This window comes from Colletes latitarsis, chromosome 11, assembly GCF_051014445.1.
Source record: "Colletes latitarsis isolate SP2378_abdomen chromosome 11, iyColLati1, whole genome shotgun sequence".
Lineage (NCBI taxonomy): Eukaryota > Metazoa > Arthropoda > Insecta > Hymenoptera > Colletidae > Colletes > Colletes latitarsis.
This window is the reverse complement of record NC_135144.1, coordinates 6,960,676-6,987,299: the sequence shown is the minus strand read 5'-3', so window position 1 is coordinate 6,987,299 and position 26,624 is coordinate 6,960,676. Positions and strand designations below refer to the sequence as shown.

The 26,624-nt window shown below is 33.9% G+C and overlaps 1 protein-coding gene and 1 long non-coding RNA gene across 2 annotated transcripts in view; both read right to left on the bottom strand.

Annotated features, from left to right (window-relative positions):
* LOC143347559 (uncharacterized) overlaps positions 1 to 26,624 on the bottom strand; it is a 220,404-nt gene that overhangs the window by 87,831 nt on the left and 105,949 nt on the right. The window lies entirely within an intron of this gene.
* The window catches only part of Rgk3 (Rad, Gem/Kir family member 3), a 159,291-nt gene that overhangs the window by 52,721 nt on the left and 79,946 nt on the right, over positions 1 to 26,624 (bottom strand). Inside the window, exon 4 of the mRNA XM_076776809.1 lies at positions 6,415 to 6,630. Within this exon, the coding sequence (XP_076632924.1) occupies positions 6,415 to 6,630 (216 nt within the window). The remainder of the gene's footprint in view (positions 1 to 6,414; positions 6,631 to 26,624) is intronic.

Below are 26,624 nucleotides of genomic sequence, written 5' to 3'. Positions count from 1 at the left end.
ATCATCGAAGAAAGAATACTTCAGCTCCCAAGATAAATGATAGAAACTAAACTCTGATAAAGAAACGTTTAAGTTATCCACATAATATTACCTTAAAAATATTTTTAAGCAGTTGTTCTCTTTAAACAAAATTTTTAAATTTGTTCGTTTAGTAAATAAAAAAAACATCACATTTCATATTTTTGACATAACTACTGACCAAAGCATTTATGAATTTTTTGTTATATAACACTTTAGTCTTATTTTTATTTGTAAAACACACTGCTGAAGTGTGTACGGAAAAATGAAAAACACCCTGTACTACGATCTATGAGACTATTTTGTTTATCGTTAAATCTACATTTTTAAAACTTACGAACAGCAGGAAGTAAGAAAAGACAAATTAATATTAACCTTGAAAGAAGTATTGCAGTCTATACATATAATTTCTAGTTTGAAGACCATTCCTTAAATTAGAAATTTTTATATTAATTGTTAAAGATTTTGTTTCGTTTACGAGATTACAAAAATTGAATGATCACATTGTCATTTCATGCCGAATCGATCATTTTTTCCTTTGATGTTTGAGATTTTGTCTGAGTAATATTGGTATATAATAATCTAATCAGTTTAGTTTCCTTTTTATCCATTATAATTATACAGGGTGTTCGGCCACCCCTGGGAAAAATTTTAATGGGGGATTCTAGAGGCCAAAATAAGACGAAAATCAAGAATACCAATTTGTTGATGGAGGCTTCGTTAAAAAGTTATTAACGTTTAAAGTTCCGCCCGTACAGAATTTTTTTCTCGAAAATGCGCAGGATTTCGGGGGTATGACTATTCACCAAAAATGATTATAATTGACCCCCACAACTAACAATATTTTTTCCAAAACGATTTGAAATTTTTTTTCCGTCGAGAAATTCCACACATTCTCGAATTTTTTTCTAGAAAGTGGGTAGGATTTCGGGGGTATGTCTATTCACCAAAAATGATTGTAGTTGACCCCCGCAACCGAAAATAATTTTTTCAGAGTGATTTAAAACTTTTCATTTTCGCCGAAAAATTTAAGCACCTACCCCCTGCCGATTTTTCTTAAAAATTTCTTTTTCATTTTTAGTAATTTTGTTTGACGCCCTACAGAAAAGTTGCCTAATACTTTTCTGTAGGTACCCATGAGCTCTACTTCAGAAAAAAGTTTCATTGAAATATATTGACAATTGTAGGAGTTATGGCTGTTTGAAAATTGGACCATTTTTATGGGGTTTTTCTCATTTTGCGGGGTCGAGGACCAACTTTTCGAATATTTTTGCGATTTGTACATATTCTCCGCCAAAATACGCGTAGTTTGCTTTTTTAAACATTAAAATCGTCCAATCCGTTCAGAAGTTATGACGTTTTAAAGATTCGCATGAAAATTCGGGCAGACATTTCTGGCCAGAAATTATATTTTCAGTGAAGAATTTTTTTCTCGAAACTGATTAGGATTTCGGGGGTATGTCTGTTGACCAAAAATGCTTGCAATTGACCCCTGCAACTAAAAATAATTTTTTCAAAACGATTCGAAAGTCTTTTTTTTCGCCCAAAACTTTCAGCACTTACTCGAATTTTTTTCTCGAAAATGGGTAGGATTTCGGAAGTATATGTATTCACCAAAAATGATTGTAATTGACCCTCGTAACTGAAAATAATTTTTCCAGAACGATTTGAAATTTTTGAATTTAATTGTTAATAACTTTTTAACGATGCCTCCACCAATAAATTGGTATTCTTGATTTTCGTCTTATTTTGGTCTCTAGAACCCCCCATTAAAATTTTTCCCAGGGGTGCCCAAACACCCTGTATAATTGTGGTCCGATAGAATATAAAATATAATTTATTCAGGACTAATACACCATAGAGCGAAATTACAGAGGTGGCGAAGAAGAGATATTTTATAGCATTGTTTCGATAGTAATACAACAAACACGAGAAATCCCCGCGACCTCGTGACGAGCTTCACTTGTGGGGTTCCCCTATGGTCGACCAGTACACCAACGTAAAGTGCCATCATGCGGCCATATGCGCACCATAATAATATATATTAATCTTAAATTTCATAAACCTATTTTGTATCTTGATTAATATCACGTTTTAATATCTTATAACAAAGATAATCTTTTTCATTTAAAAAATTTTTAAAAAAATTAACAACAATATCTCAATAAAAATATCTTAAAAATTAGTGACATAACGAGCAAGATTATGGACACCTATTGTGTCGTATATTTCGTGCACATATTTACCTAGAGTTTGTTTTATTAAAAATTTAACATTTACTATGAATATTCTATTCTAACCTGCTGTTTCCTCTTGTGAGAAAAATTCTCCAAAATAAAACTAATTATGAATTGTCTTCTAATTATGAATTCTGATTAAGAATAGCTACTATGAGTATCTCGTGTTTGAAAAGTCTATCTATAGAATAACAATTGACAAACAAAATAAACTTCGAATGCCTATTGTAATTAATTGGTTTACTTGAAAAGTAAACATAGTATCTTGTTTCCTTCGTTTTTTATATAGATTGTTTTGTCTTTTTGTTTAAAAATATTTTATGTGTATCTAATCTATCTACACCACTGTGGAAACGAACAATGAATAGAACAGCAAGTAACAAAAGAACACGTGTAATTAAAAAAAGATTACAGGCGTGTTTCAAGAATTTTATCAGGCCATTTTATAACTGTTTAAATATTCAACTATTCGAACTTTTGGTTTAATGTAAACATACATAAACATAGTCTTACCAGATCAGATCATAAAACATCCATCGATGCTTTATACTTAGTCTTTCACCAGTCGTTAAAATCAGTTATATCGGTGTTAATTTTTTGTCAGTTAAAAATAAACGAAAGAAAAAAATGCACACCAGGTATGTATTCTCTACTTCTCGAATTTAATAAGAAAGAATATACCACGCAGGCTACTGTGAATATCAATAAAGTTTATGAAAACACTTATTCGGACATTGAAACAACTTTCCGTAAATTGAATTCTTTAAAAACTTTGACGTATTGATATTATTGCCGAGCGAATTTCTAAAAATAAACCCAACGAATTGTACGAAACAGACATCGATAAATTATTTTACTGGCTGGTAGAAATCGTATAAGATCGCCACTCGGTGAATGATTAATATTTTTTACATAGTCACATGAACATATTCCGGGTATGCAATTTCTTTATTCTTAAACAAATTCTATAGATTTTTGTTACTTTTCAATGGATTAAATTTAAACCGTTTTTCTATATTGATTTCCTTATTGTTTTCTATATTGATCCTATTATTGACTTCTTCGACATTGTTTCGAAATATTTTTGGAAGAAAACAATCTTTGTGCTTAACGATAGCCAATGTCGATTGTGAAAATTCCTTGTCCTTCTTTATTGTAAACAATTCAGTCATTAGACGCGTCTTCAATTAGCTCGGGTTGAACGATTTCACGCGACTGAGTACAATTTTTATTAAAATCAACGTTCATATTTCTTGACAATATATAAAAAAATATAACAAAAAATATCCTAAGTCTCCCTCAATTTTCAACCTGTCACGATGTCGCAAATCTGCGAAACAGAACAATTGGAAATGTCGCAGAGCGTTCTGGATATCAATTTTTAACGTATCTAGCTTATAACAGTGAAAACTTTTATATCTAAAAAATGTTAAGGCTAAACGAGGAAAAGAATAAAAGTTAATTGGTTGCTCTTCAAGTAACAGTGTATTTTTTATTTTTATTTCTAGAAACACGAAAAATTGAAAAATTAAATCTTTTTGGTTTTAAAAATTTAATTACATCGATGCCTTGCATAGAAAAGTTACCATAGCAAAAAACACTTTTTAATTAATTCTGAAAAAATTATTTTCGGTTGCGGGAGTCAATTACAATCATTTTTGGTGAATATACATAACACAGAAATCCTATCCACTTTCGAGAAAAAAATTCGAGTAGATACTGAAATTTTTAGACGAAATTAAAAAATTTCAAATCATACTAAAAAAATTACATTTAGTTACAGGGGTTAATTACAATCATTTTTGGTCATTACACATACCCCCGAAATCCTACGCACTTTCGAGAAAAAAATTAATTACTGAAAATCTAATTAGGAGCCTTTTTCGACGAAAAAAAAAAATTTCAAATCGTTCTGAAAAAATTATTTTCGGTTGCGGGAGTCAATTACAATCATTTTTGGTGAATAGTCATACTCCCGAAATCCTGCGCATTTTCGAGAACAAAATTCAGTACGAGTGGAACTTTACACGTTAATAACTTTTTAACCCCCATTAAAATTTTTCCCTGTGGTGGCCGTACACCCTGTATTTATTTAATCAGTTCCTATGCAAGGGGACCTGATATTTGTTAACAGTTTGTTCAAAAAATATTGTTTAATAAACATTATTCAGCATTTTAGTCGTAATTAATCACTATACGAATACTTTCTACACCCACTGTATATACAGTACCGTGCATAGGGATTAAATTTCGACCAATAGCAATGCTGTTCCTGTATTGTATCGTAAGTAAAATACGGAGACTCCTGAATACACCAGATAGACGAACGGATCCATTAACTTTCGTGTAACATAGCTGTTCGATTCCACGTTCATTGCATCCGTTACGCCGTTTTAATCCTGAAATAAAACTACGACCCGGGCAACCTGAAAGCCAACAACTATTTCATCCTGTGTCCTCGCAATTCTTCCACGAGCATTGAGCGAAACGAGGGAAAAGGGTCGCGACGCTCGCCAGGAACGCGATACAATTCGCTGGGAGCAGTAAACCGCCGCGGTTGGCTTCTTTAATTCCTGCAAGATTGAGCTCTCTAGTCGGTGGACGATTTATGTACGACCTTTGACTTTATTAACCGACATATATCATTCTACTTGCAGGAGACGGAAATCTAGGCTGCCAATACCGTCGACCTGACGTTTGCTTTTGGAATGAGTAATGCATATACCGTAAAACGGTGCCATCCGATTCAGCTAACTTCCTCGTTCGAGGAAGACGTATCAGGATGTCGCAAACATGGTAATCATTTTAATCTGGCTGCACTTTTTAGTCGTCAAATAGCGAAAATCTTTGCGTATTCATGAAATCAACCGTTTCGTATACAACGACCCAATAAACGTACCTTACACTGGTTCTTGTCTCGTCTCCGGTTCATTTTTCCACGACAATATCCATCTGACGAGAGAAAAGTGCTCACGGTTTATTTACTGGTCACTGGCTACCGGCAAACGAACAATGTACTGACGATAATGAGCAGCCAGAGAAGAAAAGCAGGGTGGAAATAACATGGAAAGAATCGAGACACGCTGTGAACCAAAGACAATTAAACGAATGAAGCGTATTTGTCGGATGACTCACGACCTTCTGTTTGTAATTCAATAGAGAATCGAGCGGAAACTAGGTCTTTAGAGGTTCAAGAGACCAGCGACTACGATGGAGGTTGCAAAAGCTGAATATGAACAAGCTCTGGGGCTAATCTGCAAACGTATTGCTCTATGAAACTCCGTCGTGCAATCAGAATTACTTCCAACCGACCTAAAGACTATGGCAGTTTCAATTTGAGACGTCGATTCTGATTAAAGCACACCTTCGATATCTTTTTCGAAAACTGATATTTATTTTCTACGCGTCTGATAATCCCACAATTATTTTCTCGCGTCGTGTTCAACTTTATCGAGTAGGAAATATAATTGTTTTCGTAAAAAGAAGAATTTTTTTAAACTCATGATGTATTTAGTAATTTCAAGACGCAAACACTTTTACAAGTATTTCTTTTCAGTGTAAAAATCTTAATAATCTGGGAATTTTATAGACTTGATTTTTCTAATGAATTCATTTATAGCTACTAAACATAATGTTTTCTTTATTTAAAATATATAATTTCATGCTATGTGATAAAGGAAAAGTTTAGTTAACGTTTTTATGTAAATTCTAAAATTCTAAAATATTTTTTAGAATTTATACAAATACCAAATGTATACAAAATAAATCTACAGGAGACCAATTGTTATGAAATAAGTACGTACACTAAACAAAAAACTTCTTTTTTAGTAGTCAAAATGTGATCAGGTTTTAAAAGGTATTTTAGTTTAAATAAAATTTTTTCGAAATTTTTCTCGATTGCAATAGTTTCTTTTCGTACAAGTCGAGAAATAAAAATATTCGAATGATTGTTTCGTATATTTGTTGAGGTTTAAAACGCACTTAATGTTCGAATTGTATTAATACTGAAAAAATACCAATGTCAATTTATTTCAATACTTGTGTAACATTCGAAATCGGTATTAATCATTGGGGACACTGGATTTAATCAATGACAAGTAGCAACATTTTCAAACATTATTGTCACACGAAAACGTTCAAAGCAAAGAGTTTTATTTACCTCTCTGCCTGTCGTATGCATTTATACATTCGCTGGTCATAAATTGGCTGATCAAGGCGGTTTTTCCAACGCCCCTTGTGCCCAACATCGCGACCGCATAGGAGGCAACTTCTTTCGCAGGTGCAGCAAGCTTCTCCTCATTTTCTGGATCGGCAGGTGCAAGGGAATTCGACCTTGATCTTCTTCTTCTGAAAGAATCGCCTCTATTGACAACGCCTGCAACAGAAGAATAGAGTGGAATTGAGTAAAATTAAAGAAAAACTTTAGTATACAGGGTGTTCGGCCACCCCTGGGGAAAATTTTAATAGGAGATTCTAGAGGCCAAAATAAGACGAAAATCAAGAATACCAATTTGTTGATAAAGGCTTCGTTAAATAGTTATTAACGTTTAAAGTTCCGCTCGTATTGAATTTTTTTCTCGAAAATGCGCAGGATTGTTGAGGTATGTCTATTCACCAAAAATGATTGTTATTGACCCCCGGAATTGAAAATAATTTTTTTGGAACAATTTGAAATTTTTTAATTTTTTCGAAAAATTTCACACCTCGAATTTTTTTCTCGAAAGTGGGTAGGATTTCGAAGGTATGTCTAATGACCAAAAATGATTGTAATTGACCCCTGCAACCAAAAATAATTTTTCTACAACGATTTGAAATTTTTTTTTTGCCGAAAAATTTCAGCAGTTACCCCCGGTCGATTTTTCTTAAAAATTCGTTTTTGATTTGTAATAACTTTGTTTGACACTGTACGGAAATGTTGTCTAATACTTTTTTGTAGGTACCCATGAGCTCTACTTTAGAAAAAAGTTTCATTGAAATATATTCACAATTATCGGAGTTATGGCCGTTTGAAAATTGGACCATTTTTATGGGGTTTTTCTCATTTTAGAGGGTCAAGGAACACCTTCTCGAATATTTTTAGAATTTCTACATATTCTACACTAAAATACGTGCCATTTGCCTTTTTAAACATTAAAATCGTCCAATCCGTTTAGAAGTTATGACATTTTAAAGATTCACATGAAATTTTCGGGCAACATTTCTGGCCATAAATTACATTTTCGATAAGGAATATTTTTCTCGAAACTGCGTAGGATTTCAGGGGTATGTCTATTCACCAAAAATGCTTGTAATTGACCCCTATAACTAAATATAATTTTTGTAGTATGATTTGAAATTTTTTAATTTCGTCTAAAAATTTCAGTCCCTACTCGAATTTTTTTCTCGAAAGTGGGTAAGATTTCAGGGGTATGTCTATTTACCAAAAATGCTTGTAATTGACCCCTATAACTAAATATAATTTTTGTATTATGATTTGAAATTTTTTAATTTCGTCTAAAAGTTTCAGTACCTACACGAATTTTTTTCTCGAAAGTGGGTAGGATTTCAGAGGTATATCTATTCACCAAAAATGCTTGTAATTGACCCCTAAAACTAAATATAATTTTTGTAGTATGATTTGGAAATTTTTTAATTTAATTTTTTAATAACTTTTTAACGATGCCTCAATCAACAAATTGATATTCTTGATTTTCATCTTATTTTGGCCTCTAGAATCTCCCATTAAAATTTTTCCCAAGGGTGACCGAACACCCTGTATATCAAACAAGAATCGTTCCCCATATTAAGAAAAACAACGTTCTGTAAAAGTATCAAACATTTCTCGATCACAAAAATTATACGATTTGGTTTTTTCTCTGAAAACACAAATTTGATCGTTAGAATAAAGCAAATATAACTTCGTTTCGAAGATCAATTTAATCAACGTTTCGATCTTTTGATAGAATTTGGAAGTTCTATGTATTTCCCATTTTGGTATCGTTTTGATATGTATTCTGTTAAATTTATAAGTTTAGTCCTTTTATGTTTTACTAAATTCTGTCTTTCTCTTGTGCTTAAAAAGCTTATATTCTATTTTTAAATTCGCCACTGCAATATGAAAGTTTAGGAAATCACGTGTTCATCTTTTATTACGAGTATAACTTCCGTTGCCGGTACCTTACATGCCACGTGTATAAGTTTCCTTATAAAGATCCCCTTTATCGTTTACGATCCTTTAAAAGTAACAATTCTTATGCATACTATCTTATCCATCGATAGAGTGGACACACCTTACACTGTATTTCGTTTAAACGCTTAAACTCCTCAAGGCATTTATGAGAAATATGCGTTTCTAAAACAATCAATGTGCGATCGATATTGTGGGGCATCCCCGACCCTACGCATGCGTTGCTTGACGTCTGTTGCAGTATGATGGCTGACGGAAGCACATCTGTTATCTTTGTTGAAACATATTTTTGGTTATTTGTTGTTGAAGTAACTTGTAATTTAACCTCACCTCAGTATAATTTTGATAGTATTTTATTCGTAAAAAGGAAGAGTGGTGGAATAACATTATTTTTCTAATCAAAAATAAATTTAATAAAAAATATGCAACCTGCTGTTAAATATGGTAAAGGAAGTGTTTTAGACGTTTTCTTGTTTTGTTACGTATAAAAAGATTTTGATACATATTCATTATAGGAAAAAGGCGCAATTACTCCCTTTCACCTCTTTTAAGTGCACTACTGAATTTTTATTATTTTACTCGTTAAATATGCTTCCACTCCTTTATCTAGCAACTATGTTACCCAAGCTAACTAGAGCGTGGCGATTCAGTGATTAAATATGTAGATTGTTTAAGCAAAATGATGTTCGTACTGTCTAACGATATTTTGACACGATATTGCGAAATATCGCCGCGTATGCTGCATAAGAAATTCCTTTTTAGTCGCCGTAATTTCTGCGTACAACACAAAAGTGATCCAAACGTTTGCCTTGCGGCTATCGAGATGGAACAGTTACGAAACGTAAAAATCAAGGAAAATATATTTTACGACGTTAGTGACTTTTATTTTGCCTTTGTACGCGCTCTTTTTTTTTATTTCTTTACCTCAAAAGATGAACTCCATTTCAAACTGCGTTGGATAAAGGAACATTCTGTACCAATAATAAATTTCTTATCCGCTGTAGGAGATGAATCAATTAGAACAAACGTTGAGGGAGAATTTACAAGATTGTGTAGACAAAGATTATGAAGTTTTTTGAATGGAACAATAGGTCAATTCTTCTAGAAATATTCGGTCATTGCGAGATTTAATGAATTTCAGACAATTCTTTATTATGCGATGAATGAATTTATTTGAAAAGCAGAGATATTAAAATACGCAAATAGAATAAGAAAGATACGAAACGAATTAATAAGCATTCCCCGGAATGAATCATTGTAAACCTTCGTTTTGTTCTTTCAATTTCCATATTCTGAAGAAAAAAGTGTGCAGAAGAAGATAAACTCGATTAACAAATTTTTATTGTTTCAAGAGCTTGTTCCTTTTAACGAAGAAAATTGTATAGAGAAATTAACAGACACTACATAAATATTCGCGGATTGTTCGTCTTTTCCACGAAGGAAAAGAAACATATTTAACATAAAATAATACATATGCATCGCTATCTTTTGAGAACTTAAAAAGCAATGCATCATTCATGACGTTGCACCTTAAATTCAGAAGATGTAATTTGAATTTCAAATCGAAGAGGAACTTTGAAAAATGTTCCTGTTTATTAACGAATTTAATGCAACATGGATGAAATACATATGGGAAAATATGGATTGGTTTCGTATCTTATAATTTTACACGAAGTCTTCGAGTGATATGTGATATCGAAGTTTGCTATGAAATAAACCATAACATCCAAGGAATATATGTTTGAAATCTTTAATTTAAAAATAAGACAGGACGATGTATCTTTGAATACCATCAGATACACGCTCAAATACGATATTTAAAAGTTTCTAAAAGCACTCAATATTTTTAAGTCTTTTTAAAATTCCATATACTTCAACAGTGAGAAGATAGTAGCCATTTTAGAAAATTATTGTGATACTTGCTTTATTGGTTTTTTATGTATTATATATTTTGTTATAGACTGTGCAATTAGCATTTAGTTTTATAAGAATCAGGTAAATCTATGTTAATTTTGAAAGTATTTATGACTCAAGGAGTTAATTTTTCGTGTTTATATTCGATGACTGATATTATTTCAATTTTCGATACATGTTAGAATATTTAGTAATTTTATCGTACGATGAAGTTGTAAGTTAATCCATTTTGCGTATAATTCTGAGTATCTTTTGTCGAATCGATGATGTCGCGGATAGAATCGTTAGGCGTGGAAGCAATTCTCGTCGCATATTTTAACCTCAAGAGCTTCCTCCTTTGTTCAGGTGTTGCTTCGTTCAGTTTCAAATAAAATACTGTATACAGGATTTGTGCTGCTACTATCACCAATAATCCTTGCTGCTGCACTTCGTATTACGTTCGTTCCCATTATTGTATAAAGCTTTACTGAAACTTAGTTTTTACTTGCAGTTATTTAAGCCACAAAAGAAATCTTTATAACGATACTTTGTTAAAAGAATTTCTAAATCTCTTCTTCAGTTATTATATGTTAATATTTAAATAATACTCAATTTTCCAATGCATGTCTTCTAGTAATAGAATTTACGATGATTCGTTTTCAAATATGAGTTCAAATCGATGAATATTGTTTACAAATTTTATTAGATGCACTCTGTTTATTGGGACAACATATTTAAAACTTGATTTAACACTAAACCTACCGGCACTGCATGTATACCCATTCCTACCATGACCGGTCAAATGACCAATCTTTCTTTTATTCTTTAACGAGGCAACGTACTTCTAATTTTTACATATGTCTAGAAAGTTGTGTTTTGATGTTCATTCGTAAGATGTTCTTTTCTTTTATGTGAAAAAATTTTTTAATATTCATCGAATGGAAGATAAAACACCCTTGAAAACGAATTTTGTTCTAAGTCGATACCGTAGTTAGTTCTAGAGAAAAGAACTATTTAAGAAAAAGTGCTGGTTAGTAATTACGCAAACATTCTGTATTTAAATTCATTTTCAATTAAATAAACAATTTATGGTCCAGTTTTATCGTACACTAGTCGTATGATCAGTAGAAATTGCTGAAACTTCTTTGGGTATGTAGCGTCAAATTAAATATCAAAATAAACATAGAAGATAGCAAGAATTGTAGTAGGTGATATGATCATTAGGTAGAGGATGAAATGCCCTTTAAAATGAGCGTTTGTACGAGTCGATAGCTTCATTAGTTCCGGAGATATAGCAATTTTAATTTCAAGTCGATGCGGTGGCTAGTTTCGGAGATAGGGTTTGTTTATGTTTCGTTGTGCGCTCGCGATTTCATTGATCTCGCGCGCGTGTAGATAGTAAACAGTGCGTAGTAAATTCTTGGAAATACTACGCCGACACTGGGTCACGAGAGTCACGTACGCGGGGTAGGTCAGCACCAAGCACGTGCGACAAAGAGGTCCGACTCCGTTAGACGAAGACAGAGATAGTCGAATTAAAAAAATTACCTTTTACATAAATTACGATATCTCCGAAACGGAAAGTCGGATCGAGAAAAACCAAAAGCCATATTAAAGGGGAGGCTTTGCCGCTTCTAACAGTGGTTCAATAATTAATAAAATACTAATAGTTTCGGAACTGCACGCGTTTAAAGTTTTTAGTATTTTTAATACGCATTAATAGGATTTCATAAGGCGCCGAGCGTGATCGTTGTCGAATTAAAAAAATTACCTTTTACATAAATTACGATATCTCGAAAACAAAAAGTCGGATCGACAAAAACCAAAAACCATTTTAAAGGGGAGGTTTTGCCGTTTCTAATAATGCCTCAATAATTAATAAAACATTAATAGTTTCGAAACTAAACGCGTCTAAAGTTTAACTATTTTTAATACGCGTTGTTAGACTGTTCTAAGACAGTGGAAACTGTAGATTCTCTCCTTTCGTCTTTACTATACGTATATTTCCTATTTACATCGGAAGCTAATCAGAATTTGGTACCAAATGTCCAGTTTTTTACAAAAAAACATAAATCGTTCAACCGGTCAGATGACCGGTTGTGGTAAACAAGACAGACTTCATATTTTTCTGAGAAAATAAACAATAAGATTAGAAGTGAATATTGTAAAATTCATTGTACGTATACTATAAGAAAAGTCGTGAAATTAAATGGCGCTAAAATAATATTGTGTGTTAGAAATTCTAAACAAAATTTTAAAAACGGTCATTTGACCGGTCGCGGTAGGTTTAGTATTAATGAATCATTTCTGAGGAATATTTATATTTAATAGTAAAAATCACAAAGAAAAATAATTTCACTCCTAAGTTACCAATATTTTAATTCAATTTAAAGTTAACATACATTCTCCATAGTTTTTTTCTCTAAAAATCTAGAATCATAACGGTATACAGGGTGTTCGGCCACCCGTGGGAAAAATTTTAATGGGAGATTCTAAAGGTCAATATGTATAAGACGAAAAGTAACCATACTAATTTGTAGGTGGAGGCTTCGTTAAGTAGTTATTAACGTTTAAAGTTCCGCCCGTACTGAATTTTTTTTTCGAAAATGCGCAATATTTCGAGGGTATGTGTATTCACCAAAAATGATTGTAATTGGCCCCCGCAACCGAAAATAATTTTTCCAGGACGGAAAAAATTTTTTTTTCGCCGAAAAATTTCATACCTTCACGAATTTTTTTCTCGAAAGTGGGTAGGATTACGGGGGTATGCGTATTCACCAAAAATAATCGTAATTGACCCCTGCAACCTAACATAATTTTTCCAGAACGGTTTGAAACTTTTCAATTTCGCTCAAAAATTTCAGCACCTACCCCTGCTCGATTTTTCTTAAAAATTAGTTTTTCATTTTTAATAATTTTGTTTGACGCTCTACAGAAAAGTTGTGTAATACTTTTTTGTAGGTACCCATGATCTCTAGTTCACTACTAAATTTCAATGAGATACGTTCACTATTGTAGGAGTTACGGTCATTTGAAAATTGGACCATTTTTATGGGGGTTTTCTCACTTTACGGGGGCCAAGGAACAACATTTCAAACATTTTTGGAATTTCTACATATTCTTCACCAAAATATGCATTGATCGCCTTTTGAAACATTAAAATCCCCCAATTCGTTCAGGAGTTATGACATTTCAAAGATTCGCATGAAATTTCAGGGAAGCATTTCCAGCCTCACATTAGATTTTCGGTAAGGAATTTTTTTCTCAAAAGTGGATAGGATTTCTGGGTTATGCATATTCACCAAAAATAATTGTAATTGACCTCTGCAACCAAAAATAATTTTTTTAGAATGATTTGAAATTTTTTAATCACTTTTTAACGAAGCCTCAATCAACAAATTAGTATCCTTGATTTTCGTATTATTTTGGCCTTTAGAATCTCCCATTAAAATTTCTCCCAACGATGGCCGTGATCCATTTACTTCGGCAGATATCCTTGAATCTTTAATAATCTTGAATCTGTGTTTATAAACTCGCGAATTTATTTACATAATCGGTTTACAGTGAACGTACCGTAAAATCTACAGAACGAACGAAGTTTTTCTATAAATCATTCGTTCGCTTCGTCGTTGAGTAAACTCATTCTATAATATTTCAGTTAGTAAATGCGAGGATGTAAACATCGTTAACATATCTCAATCATACGCAGTATCAGTCGTGTATTTAACCGTCAGAATGCAAAGCACAGCAGCTCGACGCTCGACAAACTCCAACAAAGCACGGAGAGAGAAATGTCGCAGTCGCGAATCCGCGCGTGCAATTGCTCGAGGGTTTCGAGCCGTACCTGTTGAAAACGGAGACTGACAGTCTAACGACAAAGGAATAACATTGTACTGTCGTAATTCAATAAAGGTTTTCACCGCGAATGAGGATCGCTCGAATGAAAATCCCTTCATATTATTATACCCTTAACCCTGGATAAGTGAGATCGTCGCTTTAAATCTGGACATAAATAATTGAAAATTGGCTGCACCGTTGAGTTTTACACTACCTTTGCAAGGGGATGGTTTTTTTTGGTGGTTTTTTACGCCGCATCCACTGTGAGGTTATTAGCGACATCGGTCGGGTGTTTTTTTTTTATATTTTGTCAAGTAATTTTGTTTTTTTGATAAATCCCAGTAGGTTGCGTAGCTTTCTGTTGGTGAGGTTTTCATTAAGTTGAGATTCCAGCTTGTGTTTACGGCGAAGAGTATTGTATTTTGGACAGTCAAGGATTAGGTGGTCCGTTGCAGTGTTTGCATATTGGGATGGGTTCCTTTGATAATAAGTATGAGTGAGAGATTTTGGAGTGTCCAATTCTTATTCGGGTTATGGCAGTTTGCTCTTTTCTAGTTAAAGTAGTTGTTTTGTTTTCTGCAAAAAAGGAGTCATCTATGTTTTTGATGTGTGATGGAGCTGTGTTTTTCCACTCAGATTCCTACTGGCATTTTAACTTTGTTGCGTCGCGAAACATGCCGTTCCGCTTACAACAACAATTCGGCCTTTACATTGACGCTAAATGGTTGGCAATGTAAACTAAATAACCGTCATAAAGGGCCCGCTCCAGCGACCTCGCGACCTGGTCCTAACCGTTGGGCCAGGGTTCTTCCCGATACCTGGGACGCGCGATCCACCCTCGCGAACGCAAAATGCAAAAAGTATAGTCCGGGCCACAATATAGCGACGTCGTAAACTCGAGTGGGTGTCAAAGTTTACACGTTTTAGCTCCCGAAACAAGTGAATTGACAGAAATACGAGCAGCTAAGGGCCTTAGACCATAGTCAGGGCCGTACGAAGAAATATTTTATCTAGTGTCGCCATTTTTAGAGGTATCGTAACAGGTAAAGGTCTTACTCAAGTCTTTAATATCTTAATTTACCTGCTTATAATATATGCATCTAGAAAATGAAAAAAGGTAGTGCAGTTACGGACACAGAAAAACATTCAGAAAGGCACCCACAAGCAAGATATCATGTACGGCCCTAAGTGCCGCAGCAGGAGTCGGTCCCAACCCTCAAGAGTTTAGTTTACGACCTCGCTATATTTTGGCCCCGACTATACCAGCGCACCAATCCTGAATGAAAAAGGTTGTGATTGGATGCGGCTGGATTCTTGCATTAGGATATAAGGCACGACAGTTAGCGTACAAATCAGACCAAAACGTCGAACGAGAGAGGGTCCACGCCACAGAAATACAGTCCACTACACAACCCAACGCCTTGCATATCAGCAGACGTGCAAGAAGAGCTCTCTACGTGCAACACTTTGCAAAAGCTCTCAACAAACTTGGTTCTGATTTCTTTAATTAAATCCTCTTTGGTGAGGATACTTTGGTAGCTAATTGGTGAGTTGGCTACTTGTTTTGCTATCTGGTCGGCTTTTTCATTTTCTAGAATCTCTATGTGACCTGGTATTCATGCGAGTATTATTTTGTTTCACTTTACTGTGATTCCATGGTTCGTTTCCTGAATTTGGAGGAGGATGTCGTTATTCGATGGTATGCTGGTTAATGCTGTTAAAGTGCTCATTGAATCAGTGAAAATAATAGCGTGGGTATAAAATTGTATGTATTAATTGTACTAATTATGTGCTAATTTGGTTGAAAATGAGGATTCCGGGGTGATTACTGCGTATCCCGTGCAGGTTTCAGTTTTTGATCCGTCAGTATAGATATGGATATAGTTTCTGTAGCGATCTATAGTTTCAGTGATTAGGTTACGAAATATTACAGAATTGGTGTCAGATTTTTTGTATACTGTTAAGTCTGTGTTTGCTTCGATGGGGTGCATAACCCATGATGGTATTGCGGTTTTTCTTTGTGGAATAGTAGGAAAAAATTTTGTTTTGAGTTCCTCTTGAAGTTTGTGGACTGTATAATAAAAGGCTTTGGAAGTCAGTTTTTTATTATTGTATTTTATGATGTAACGGTCTGAAAAGGTATTTTTAAAGGAGGATTTATTTGGGGTAGTAGATATTTTTATCGCTTGTGTAATACAGAGGAGTTTTCTTCTGAATTTAAGCGATGGTTCGTTTACTTCTCAAGGTACTGTTATGTATAGGATCCAGTTTGTTTAGTGTAGATTCCTTTCCTGCGCCATAAATAATAGATCCGTAGTATAACTTGCTTCTGATGGTAGCTTTGTACGTGTTTAATAGGACCTCCATGTCTGCTCCCCACGTATTGACTGATAGTGTTTTTAAAATGTTTAGACGATTGTTACATTCCCTTTTCAGATTGAATATATGGACATTTCAGGTTAGTTTATCATCAACAATCTTGATTGAATTGACTTGTTTCAGTATTGTGTGTCGCTTGGAGAAAGTTTCAGAGAAGCGGAAAACGTTTTTTACGTTTCATTGCGTTCAGTGCGTTCGGCCACCCGTGAGAAAAATTTTAATGGGAGATTCTAGAGGCCAAAATAATACGAAAACCAAGGATACCAATTTGTTGATCGAGACTTCGTTAAAAAGTTATTAACGTTTAAGGTTCCGCCCGTAATGAATTTTTTTCTAAAAGGTGGATAGGATTTCGGGGGTATGTCTATTCACCAAAAATTATTGTAATTGACCCTCGCAGCCGAAAATAATTTTTCCAGAACGATTTGAAATATTTTTTTTCGCCGAAAAATTTAAGCACCCCTTTCAATTTTTCTTAAAAATTCGTTTTTCATTTTTCGTAACTTTGTTTGACGTACTACAGAAAAGATGTCTAACACTTTTTTGTAGGTACCAATGGACTCTTTTTCAGAGAAAAGTTTCATTGAAATATATTCACAGTTGTATGAGTTATGGCAATTTGAAAATTGAACCATTTTTATGGAGGATTTCTCACTTTACGGGGTGAAGGTATAACTTTTCGAATAGTTTTGGAATTTCTATACATTCTTTACCAAAACACACGTTGTTTGCCGTTAAAAACATTAAAATCTCCCAATCCGTTTAGAAGTTATGATGTTTTCTAGCCTCACATTAGATTTTTGGGAATGAATTTTTTTCTCAAAAATGCCTAGGATTTCGGGGGTATAAGTATTCACCAAAAATGATTGTAATTGGCCCCCGCAATCGAAAATAATTTTTTTAGTATAATTTGAAATTTTTTAATTTCATCTAAAAATTTCAGTACTTTCTCAATTTTTTTTCTCGAAAGTGGATAGTATTTCGGAGGTATGTGTAATGACCAAAAATGATTGTAATTGACCCCTGCAACTGAAAATAATTTTTCCAAAACGATTTGCAATTTTTTAATTTAATTGTTAATAAATTTTAACGAAGCCTCCATCAATAAATTGGTATTCTAGAATCCCTCATTAAAATTTTTCCCACGTGTAGAACACCCTGTAGATATGTATCTGATAATTTTTTTTGCTGCCCAAATTCACTGTAAGGGGTAAAAATTCACCCTCAAATATTTCACAATTCTTGATTTTCTTGTAATTTAGAAACTATACACGATAGAAAGAAAATTTACTTCTTAAAACTTTGTCAATTTTTTTGAATAAACGTCACGAACAAAGATTAATATCTTTTTTAAATTTTTTGTTCTTCGCGTGGAATCTTAATCTCGACTCTAAAACACGTTTCAAATTCTAACCGCTGGTGAAAGTTTAAAACATTTTTTACGCAATCGAAACCACCAAACCCTCTTAACCCAGGAAATGATCGATCGTTACGCGAGTCAGACACTTCAGTAGCGGCTAACAATATTGCAATGCTATTGAACACTCGGCGTGGCGTTAACACGCGTCTGAGATTGGCGAGGAAATTGACGAGACGGATCGAGCCGCTGCAGCTGAAGTTAATTCTGTTCGGAGATGGAGGAACTCCCATGGTACTTCAATATTGACTGAACAAACGTTCACTCCCGCTTCTTTAGTTGGAAAACTTCGATTCTAAAAATCGCGACTTTTACGATGGATTTTCTCAGACATTATAATACGAATAATCTTACACAGAACCAGCCACAAAAACCTGACGATGTTTTGAGGGCGATAGGTTGATGATACTGGCATTTAAACGGAAAGACAACACATTGCACGCTTGCATAATGGACGCCATTTTAGTAACAATAGAGTGGAACGCTCGTACATCGTCCAATCGTGCTGGAAAATTTTTAAAAAAAATCAGTACATAGGTTTGAAACTTCGAAAATCCCCAATCGACGAATTTTGTTTTTCCAACTGAATTGCAAATTCTATCCTCGTTAATCAAAGAATGTCGAATGACAGGAACTTGTGGGATGATCCAATATGTTGTTTCGAATAACTTTTAAAATATTTTCAATACTATATATTTTGAAGATTTGTCGTTTTTGAATTAAAGGAGATATTGCTGTCTAGACTGTCATTTTTTCGTCCTTCTTTGTGATTTTTTTTTTAATGGTAGGTAGGTTGTTTTGTACTGAGATTTTGCATATATATTTATTCATCTTGTAAGCATGTACAATATTTTTTTCATGAAAAAATATTAAAAATTGTGGGAGTTATAACTTCTTGTTTATCTAGCTTTATTAGGAAGGGTTTAGATATAGGAGCTAGGAGTAAAAATTTTGATAAATATAGGAATGGCGATACTTCAAGTTTCGAATTTCTATTTCTTCATCTTTCTTTTGTTTTTAAAAATTTCTAGTTCCAACAATAAAGATGTGTCTGCTGAATATTCTCTCCATAGGAGTCAATCGGCCTGCTAGATAAACAAAAAGTTATAATTTCCACAATTTTAAATATTTTTTGATGAAAAAAATAATGTACGTACTTATAAGATGAATAAATATGTCTGCAAAATCTCCGTACAAAACAGCCTACCTATCATTTAAAAAAAAATAACAAAGAAGGCTGAACTAGTAACAATTGAGACAGCAATACCCCCTTAAATTTGAATTAATTTACTTAATCCGATTGCTTTGCGGCGACCTATTAACTGAATTCCGGTTTAATTTGAATTGGTTCTGGTTATAACATATTAATACATCTATTTCACACGTATAAACTTAAATCAAACCTAAATCGAATTTAACCCAAATCAAATCCACTCCATTTGATTGCTGGTCGGCGACCTTGCAGCGGTCTGATTAATAGAGCTCACCAAAATCTAAACCAAATGCTGCAAAAATATCGAAGATACTATATAAATATTGAAGGAAAATTTTGTATTGTTTTTTTTCCAAAAATGCATCCGTGCAATTGTAGGTTGCATTCGATTTTATTGCATAAATTGATTCTTTGAGTCATTTTGTGTATTAAAGACGAAATGAAATTTCTCCTGAAGTATCGAGTTTTCGCAAAATGACTCAAAGAATCGATTCATTAAAAGAAAATTATTAAGTTACATATTTTAAAGAGTACAATTGTACCTCAAAAATCACTCGCTTAGCATAAAAGTGGTTTGAATCAATCTTACAGAGAATTGAATTGTACATAAAAAAATACATACATCCTTTTCTCTATCTTCTACAATGAACATATTATTAACGTACATCATAAATATTGTAATTGATACACTGCTGGCTAATATTATCAGTATGCTTCATTTTTGTCTCGTTTATTGTGATAGAATTATCGTTTTTTCTTTTTGCAGTATTACGTAAAGTATTACGTATTTACATAAAGAATGACTTGTTAACCTTTATAAGAAAAATGCTGTTTATACAAAAGTATAAGTTCAAGTATAAAAAAACATGTATTTATAAATAAATGGTTATTTATAACTGAACTTATACTTTTGTTCATCCTGCAAACAACAGGATAAATATTGCCAAATTTGACCCATGATTTAAGCAACAGCTCTACTCATAACAATAAACGAGCCAAAAATTAAGTGAACTTACAATATTAACCAGCAGTGCATATTTAAAATAATATTAAAGAGATACACAGTGTTTCGATTAATGGAAAAAATTCAAAATGTTTAGTTTATTTTTCATAAATTATATACATATAAGCATAAAGCCAACAAAGTCAAATAAGCATGCACCTAAACATGGCTACGTAGCGCCAAAAAAAAACCATGCGATTTTCTGATTGCCTGGCCCTGCTAACACTGTGAAGTGATTTATAAAACGAGACAACCATTTATTTATTAAAATTTATTGATTATACTATAAAGTAAATATAACTCATATTGTATGTCATGTATTTTACCAAAACGTTAACAAACAATTTAAAATTTTCGTTTTACGAGTGCATCAGCTTTGTTTCAAAACAATCGTTCAAATTAATGGTAGAATTCTCCGATTTCCGCGCTCGACATTTTCATCTTCCAAATCCACATTTTTCATCACAACGTCATGAAACTTTGGCATTTAATTTCTGAACAGTATTTATTTATTCGTTATATTATAAAGTAAATATAACTCATATTGTATGTCATGAATTTTACCAAAATGTCAAACAATTTAAAATTTTCGCTTTTCGAGAGCATCAGCTTCATTTCAAAACGATCGTTCAAATTAACGGTGGAATTCACTCGACGAGTATTTTTTATTATTTTTTTTTTATTAATTTACCAGACCTTATTCGACTTTAAACGCGTTCAAATTCAAAATTTGTTTCCTTTCTCATCGTATATTTATTTTGACTTTATACCTGCGTTAGAAAATTTCTAGTAATGTAGTTGCTGAAAACAAGTAAATGTAACAAAGGAAGATAATAAGACTGCTTTATAAAATTGTATCTCTACCTTTTGCATTTTGTAGTGTACTAAAAATATTCACTTGCTCTACAGTTTCTATCGTTTCTGATAATATCGAATCTTCTGGTCAGACACAAATCTCCTCCCTTTTGTTTCCAGTTTGATTCTTGGAAGTAGGAAGAATCACAGAGAATATGATCTGGAGAATAATGAGGGTTGGGTACACCGTAGAAATTTTATTAAAGTTGGTGGTTCTTAGTCCGAGAGTTGTGCGAAGATCTTCGGTTAAAATTGTTTATAGAAAATCCGTCTAGTAACTTTAAGCCAAGTTTAAAACGCATTTTCGTAATTTTTAATTTTTATCTTATTTTACCCTATACAATCAGCAAAGTATTAAGTAGCTAAACATTATACAGTGCTGTGAATAATTATAAGATCAATGTAACTTTTACATATTTGGTGATATTTGAACAAAAACTTAACAAAACACTCTATTTGTATATTTATATATTATGATCCAAAATAAAAACAAAGAAAAACAAGTAGCTTGGATCTTTTTTAGAAGCTTATAAAAATAAGTTCTTTTAAAAAGTATTTTTTATCTTATGAATAAATATGAATTTAGTATTAATTTCTATACTTTTTTAGTCAATATTTCGTGGATTTTCCTTCATTTCCTATAACCTGTAGTAATCGATTGGGTTAATTATCCCTATTAATTAGCATTTTTAAAGTGCTTTCCGGAATCTCTGTCCATGCAGATTCTATTCGTTCTTTGAGTTTTGGGATATTATTTATTAACGACTTTATTTATTCTCAATAAATAATTATTTTTTCCTTTTTAACTACTTCTCGAGATATGATAAAAAAAACGTCGTTGAAAGTTCCATTTTCTATAAGGTGCTATAATTTTTACAATTTTTTGAAATTCGAAAAAAAGATTCGTTGAGATCGATTTTCTGACTGCCTGGTCTCCATAACAAGCTTATCCTCTTAAACTTGGAGTACAGTCTGTTACAGACAACCTTAATACAGTCCTCTTACGTTTCTCAGCCGGGTGCAACGATCTTCGGTACTTCAGAGAATGTTTGCAAAGGAATAGTCGTCTAAATGGCAACCGGTAAAGCGTTAATGGATTCGCGAAACCGACGCCACCGCCATCGGGTGCAATCCAGCGATGGATCGAGTCAGGAATGAAATAGTCGGCGGAAATAACTGAGCCAGAAAACCGGAAAGTAAACGCGTCGATCGCTAGTTGACTCTCGTTAATGCGTTTACATTGCATCTAGAATCGTACGCTTTCCAGCGAGTTTGTCGTGAAACACGCGTAACAGAGACAGGAAAACTGTGCAAACTGAGCTTGCAACCGACCCGAACGAAACCATTTTCATAATAATCACGAACGATCGCGGTTGGAACATCCCACGAATTGAATTTTCCGTGAGCAGTAATTGGTATAATAAGTAGAAAATAATTCAAACATCATCGAATAGCTGAAAAGAAGCAACTGAAAATCCTTGCATGTTGACGTAATCGTGTTAAGCACATTGTATTGGTTATTATATTTCATCAAACGTATTTCCTACATGGAGAAATAACAGAAATAATATCAGTTTCACTCTTAGGCACTAAATATCCAATTCGTACAAATTTAGTGACTTTTATAATTATTTAAACAATGTATAGTACGGAGAAATACATTTGCTACTGTTTTGTACGAAATACAGATATTTTTTACCCTGTTACTTTGGATTAATTTGACCCAAAAAAAAGATTTTGCTTGCTTTATAAATGAGCAACTATTTTTAGTTTTTTATATTCTTTATCTCATTCCCCAATACATTTCTGTTAGTTGTTTATAGCTCAAGCGAAAGTAAACATTACCCTGAAATAATTCAAAACTATTATACTATTAATACAAATATTAGGGTGTCCCATAAGTTTCTTCCGCGCCATGCTATGAATGACTCTAGCTGGCTGTGTTTATACAGGGTGGGGCAGTAACTATTAGCACCTCAGATATCTTGGAAACTATAAGTTTCACAGAAATGTTTGCTAAAGTAAATTGCACAGTACGAAGGGCGCTATTGGGTGGCGATAATAGTTTTTTTGCAGGTGGAGGTACTTCGGACATTTGAAGGTCACATCCATTTTTTTAAATGGATCGGTATGTTTTTCCTTCCGTATCACGATAGAGGATCTTAAAACGAGTTCAACGACCTATTACACAAGGTCATTGAAGGTCATATAAAGTAGAGAAAGGCGATAATACTTACGGTTTTGGTAGTAAATGAAACATACGTATTGTCAACAGTAGAGGAATGCGTAATGCTTACCGTTTACTTCACTGAGAGTAAACACTGCTTGAAGGACACTTTAATAGTTTGCAGAGTAAGATAAACATCATAAGATTAGTATCGATAAATCGGTCAATCCGGCACGATGTATCCGTTTGAAGAGCAGGTTGATATGCTTCTTATTTATGGCGAATGCCAACAAAATTCTGTAAGGGCGAAAAACTTGTATGCTGAACGATATCCACATCGGTCTCAGCCTTCGCGTCAAACATTTAAAAATGTGTATGATAAACTTAGGCAAACCGGTAGTTTAAGTGTTCGTAAAAGTGAACGCCAGAAACGAGTAATTAACGAAGAAATGGAAATCGGTGTGCTCGCTAGTGTGTCTAGAAATTCTCATATTAGTTCGCGACAAATTGAACGCGAATCTGGCATTAGTAGGAGGAGCGTACTTCGCATTTTGCACCGTCACAAATTTCATCCGTATCACGTTAGTCTTCACCAAGAATTGCATGGGAACGACTTCATGAATCGCGTTGAGTTTTGTCGATGGGCTATACGTCAGATTCAAAACAATGAGCTTTTTTTTAATACCGTCTTATTTACTGATGAAGCAACATTCACAAATCATGGGAATGTTAATTTGCATAACATGCATTTATGGGCAGCGGAAAATCCACATTGGCTGCGACAGGTTGAACATCAAAAACAATGGTCTGTGAATGTATGGTGCGGTATCATAGGTGATCAAATTATTGGACCTTATTTTATCAATGGAAATTTGAATGGCAACGTCTATGCTAATTTTATTAAGGATACATTGGGTCTTTTGCTAGAAGAGTTACCTTTATTTACACGACAAACCATGTGGTATCAACATGATGGATGCCCAGCACACTATTCATCGATTGCGCGAAGGGAACTGGATGAAAAATTTCGAATCCAATATCGTGGCCAGCTCGTTCACCAGACATAACACCTTTAGATTTCTTTCTATGGGGAACACTGAAAGAGAAAATGTACAAAGAAGTACCAACTACATCTCACGATATGCAACAGCGAATTATTGCAGCCTGTGCATCAATAAGTTCTGACGCTGTAAGACTTGCAAGTCAATCAATCGTAAAAAGAATCCAACGGTGCATTGACAGTGATGGTCATCATTTCGAACACCTACTATAAACATGTTTCATTTACTACCAAAACCGTAAGTATTATCGCCTTTCTCTACTTTCTATGACCTTCAATGACCTTGTGTAATAGGTCGTTGAACTCGTTTTAAGATCCTCTATCGTGATACGGAAGCAAAAACATACCGATCTATTTAAAAAAATGGATGTGACCTTCAAATGTCCGAAGTACCTCCTCTTGCAAAAAAACTATTATCGCCACCTAATAGCGCCCTTCGTACTGTGCAATTTACTTTAGCAAATATTTCTGTGAAACTTATAGTTTCCAAGATATCTGAGGTGCTAATAGTTACTGCCCCACCCTGTATAAACATGCAGGCTCATATCTTAGCCGTTTATGGCATCGGTTTCAGTCGTGCAAGAGCTCTTTCAAAGTACGTTTCGTTGGTGACAAAGTCTCTTTTAAAATTTTTTCTGCGCTGTTCAATATGGAGAGCCACCAAAAGAAGCATTTGCTTTAAAAAAGGCAATAGTGCAAAGGACACTGATTTGTACCGTTTACAGGAGTGGTACTACGATTATTAGGACCGTCCACAATTGGTTTAAGAAATTTAGAGCTGGCAATTTCGAGTTGAAAGATAAAGACCGCAGCGGCCGCCCAGCAACGATGGATACGGACCTTATCGAGACTATGCTCACTGAAAATTCGCGATATAGAGTGCGCGAGATAGTGGATGCCACTAACATTCCCAAGACAACGGTACATGAGCATTTAATCAAGATGGGATATGCGTATCGATATGAAGTTTGGATTCCACACCTATTGACGGAGACCGGCCTTATGAACCGCGTCTCTACGTGCAATTTGCTTCTTCAGCGACATGAAAGAAATCCTTTCTTAAAGAGTCTTGCCACTGGAGACGAGACTTGGATTTTTCATCAAAATGTGCATGGAAAACGCACTTGGTCTAAGGAAAATAGACCTTCAACTGTTGCGAAGCCTGGACTTCATCCGAGGAAGGTTCTTTTGTGCATTTGATGGGACTGGAAAGGTGTAGCGTACTATGAGCTCCTTCCTCAGGGTGAAACGATCAATGCTGACAAATATTGCAATCAACTCGATCAATTGAAAGCCGCCATAGCAGAAAAACGGCCAGAATTGGCGAACCGCCGAGGCGTCGTTTTCCATCGCGACAATGCAAGACCGCATGTTGCGTTGGCCGTAAGGCAAAAATTATTACAATTTGATTGGGACGTTCTACCTCATCCTCCGTACTCCCCAGACCTTGCTCCATCCGATTATTACTTGTTCCTCTCCTTAAAAAATTCTCTCCGTTGTAAATCTTTCAGATCCATAAGCGAAATAAAAACGCACCTAGATGAATATTTTGCAAGTAAGCCTCAACAATTTCGGAAAGAGGGCATAATGAGGCTACCTGAGAGATGGAAGAAAGTTATAGAACAGAACGGTCTATGTACAGGGTGTTCGGCCACCCCTGGGAAAAATTTTAATGGAAGATTCTAAGGGCGAAAATAGGACGAAAATCAAGAATACCAATTTGTTGATGGAGGCTTCGTTAAAAAGTTATTAACGTTTAAAGTTCCACCCGTTCTGAATTTTTTTCTCGAAAATGTGTAGGATTTTTGGGTTATGTCTATTTACCAAAAATGATTGTAATTGACCCCTCCAACTAAAAATAATTTTTTTAGGACGATTTGAAACTTTTCAATTTTGTCGAAAAATTTGTCCACCTGCTAGAATTTTTTTGTCGAAAGTGCGTAGGATTTCTGGGGTATGTCTATTCACCAAAAATGATTGTAATTAACCCCTTCAACTAAAAATAATTTTTTTAGGACGATTTGAAACTTTTCAATTTTGTTGAAAAATTTGTCCACCTGCTACAATTTTTTTCTCGAAAATGCGTAGAATTTCGGGGGTATGTGTAATGACGAAACATAATTGTAATTGACCCCTGCATCCAAATATAATTTTTCCAGAACGATTTGAAATTTTTTAATTTTGTCGAAAAATTTGTCCATCTGCTAGAATTTTTTTCTCGAAAGTGCGTAGAATTTCTGGGTTATGTCTATTCATAAAAAATGATTGTAATTGACCCCTGCAACTAAAAATAATTTTTTCAGAACGATTTGAAATTTTTTAATTTAATTGTTAATAGCTTTTTAACGAAGCCTCCATCAACAAATTGGTATTCTTGAT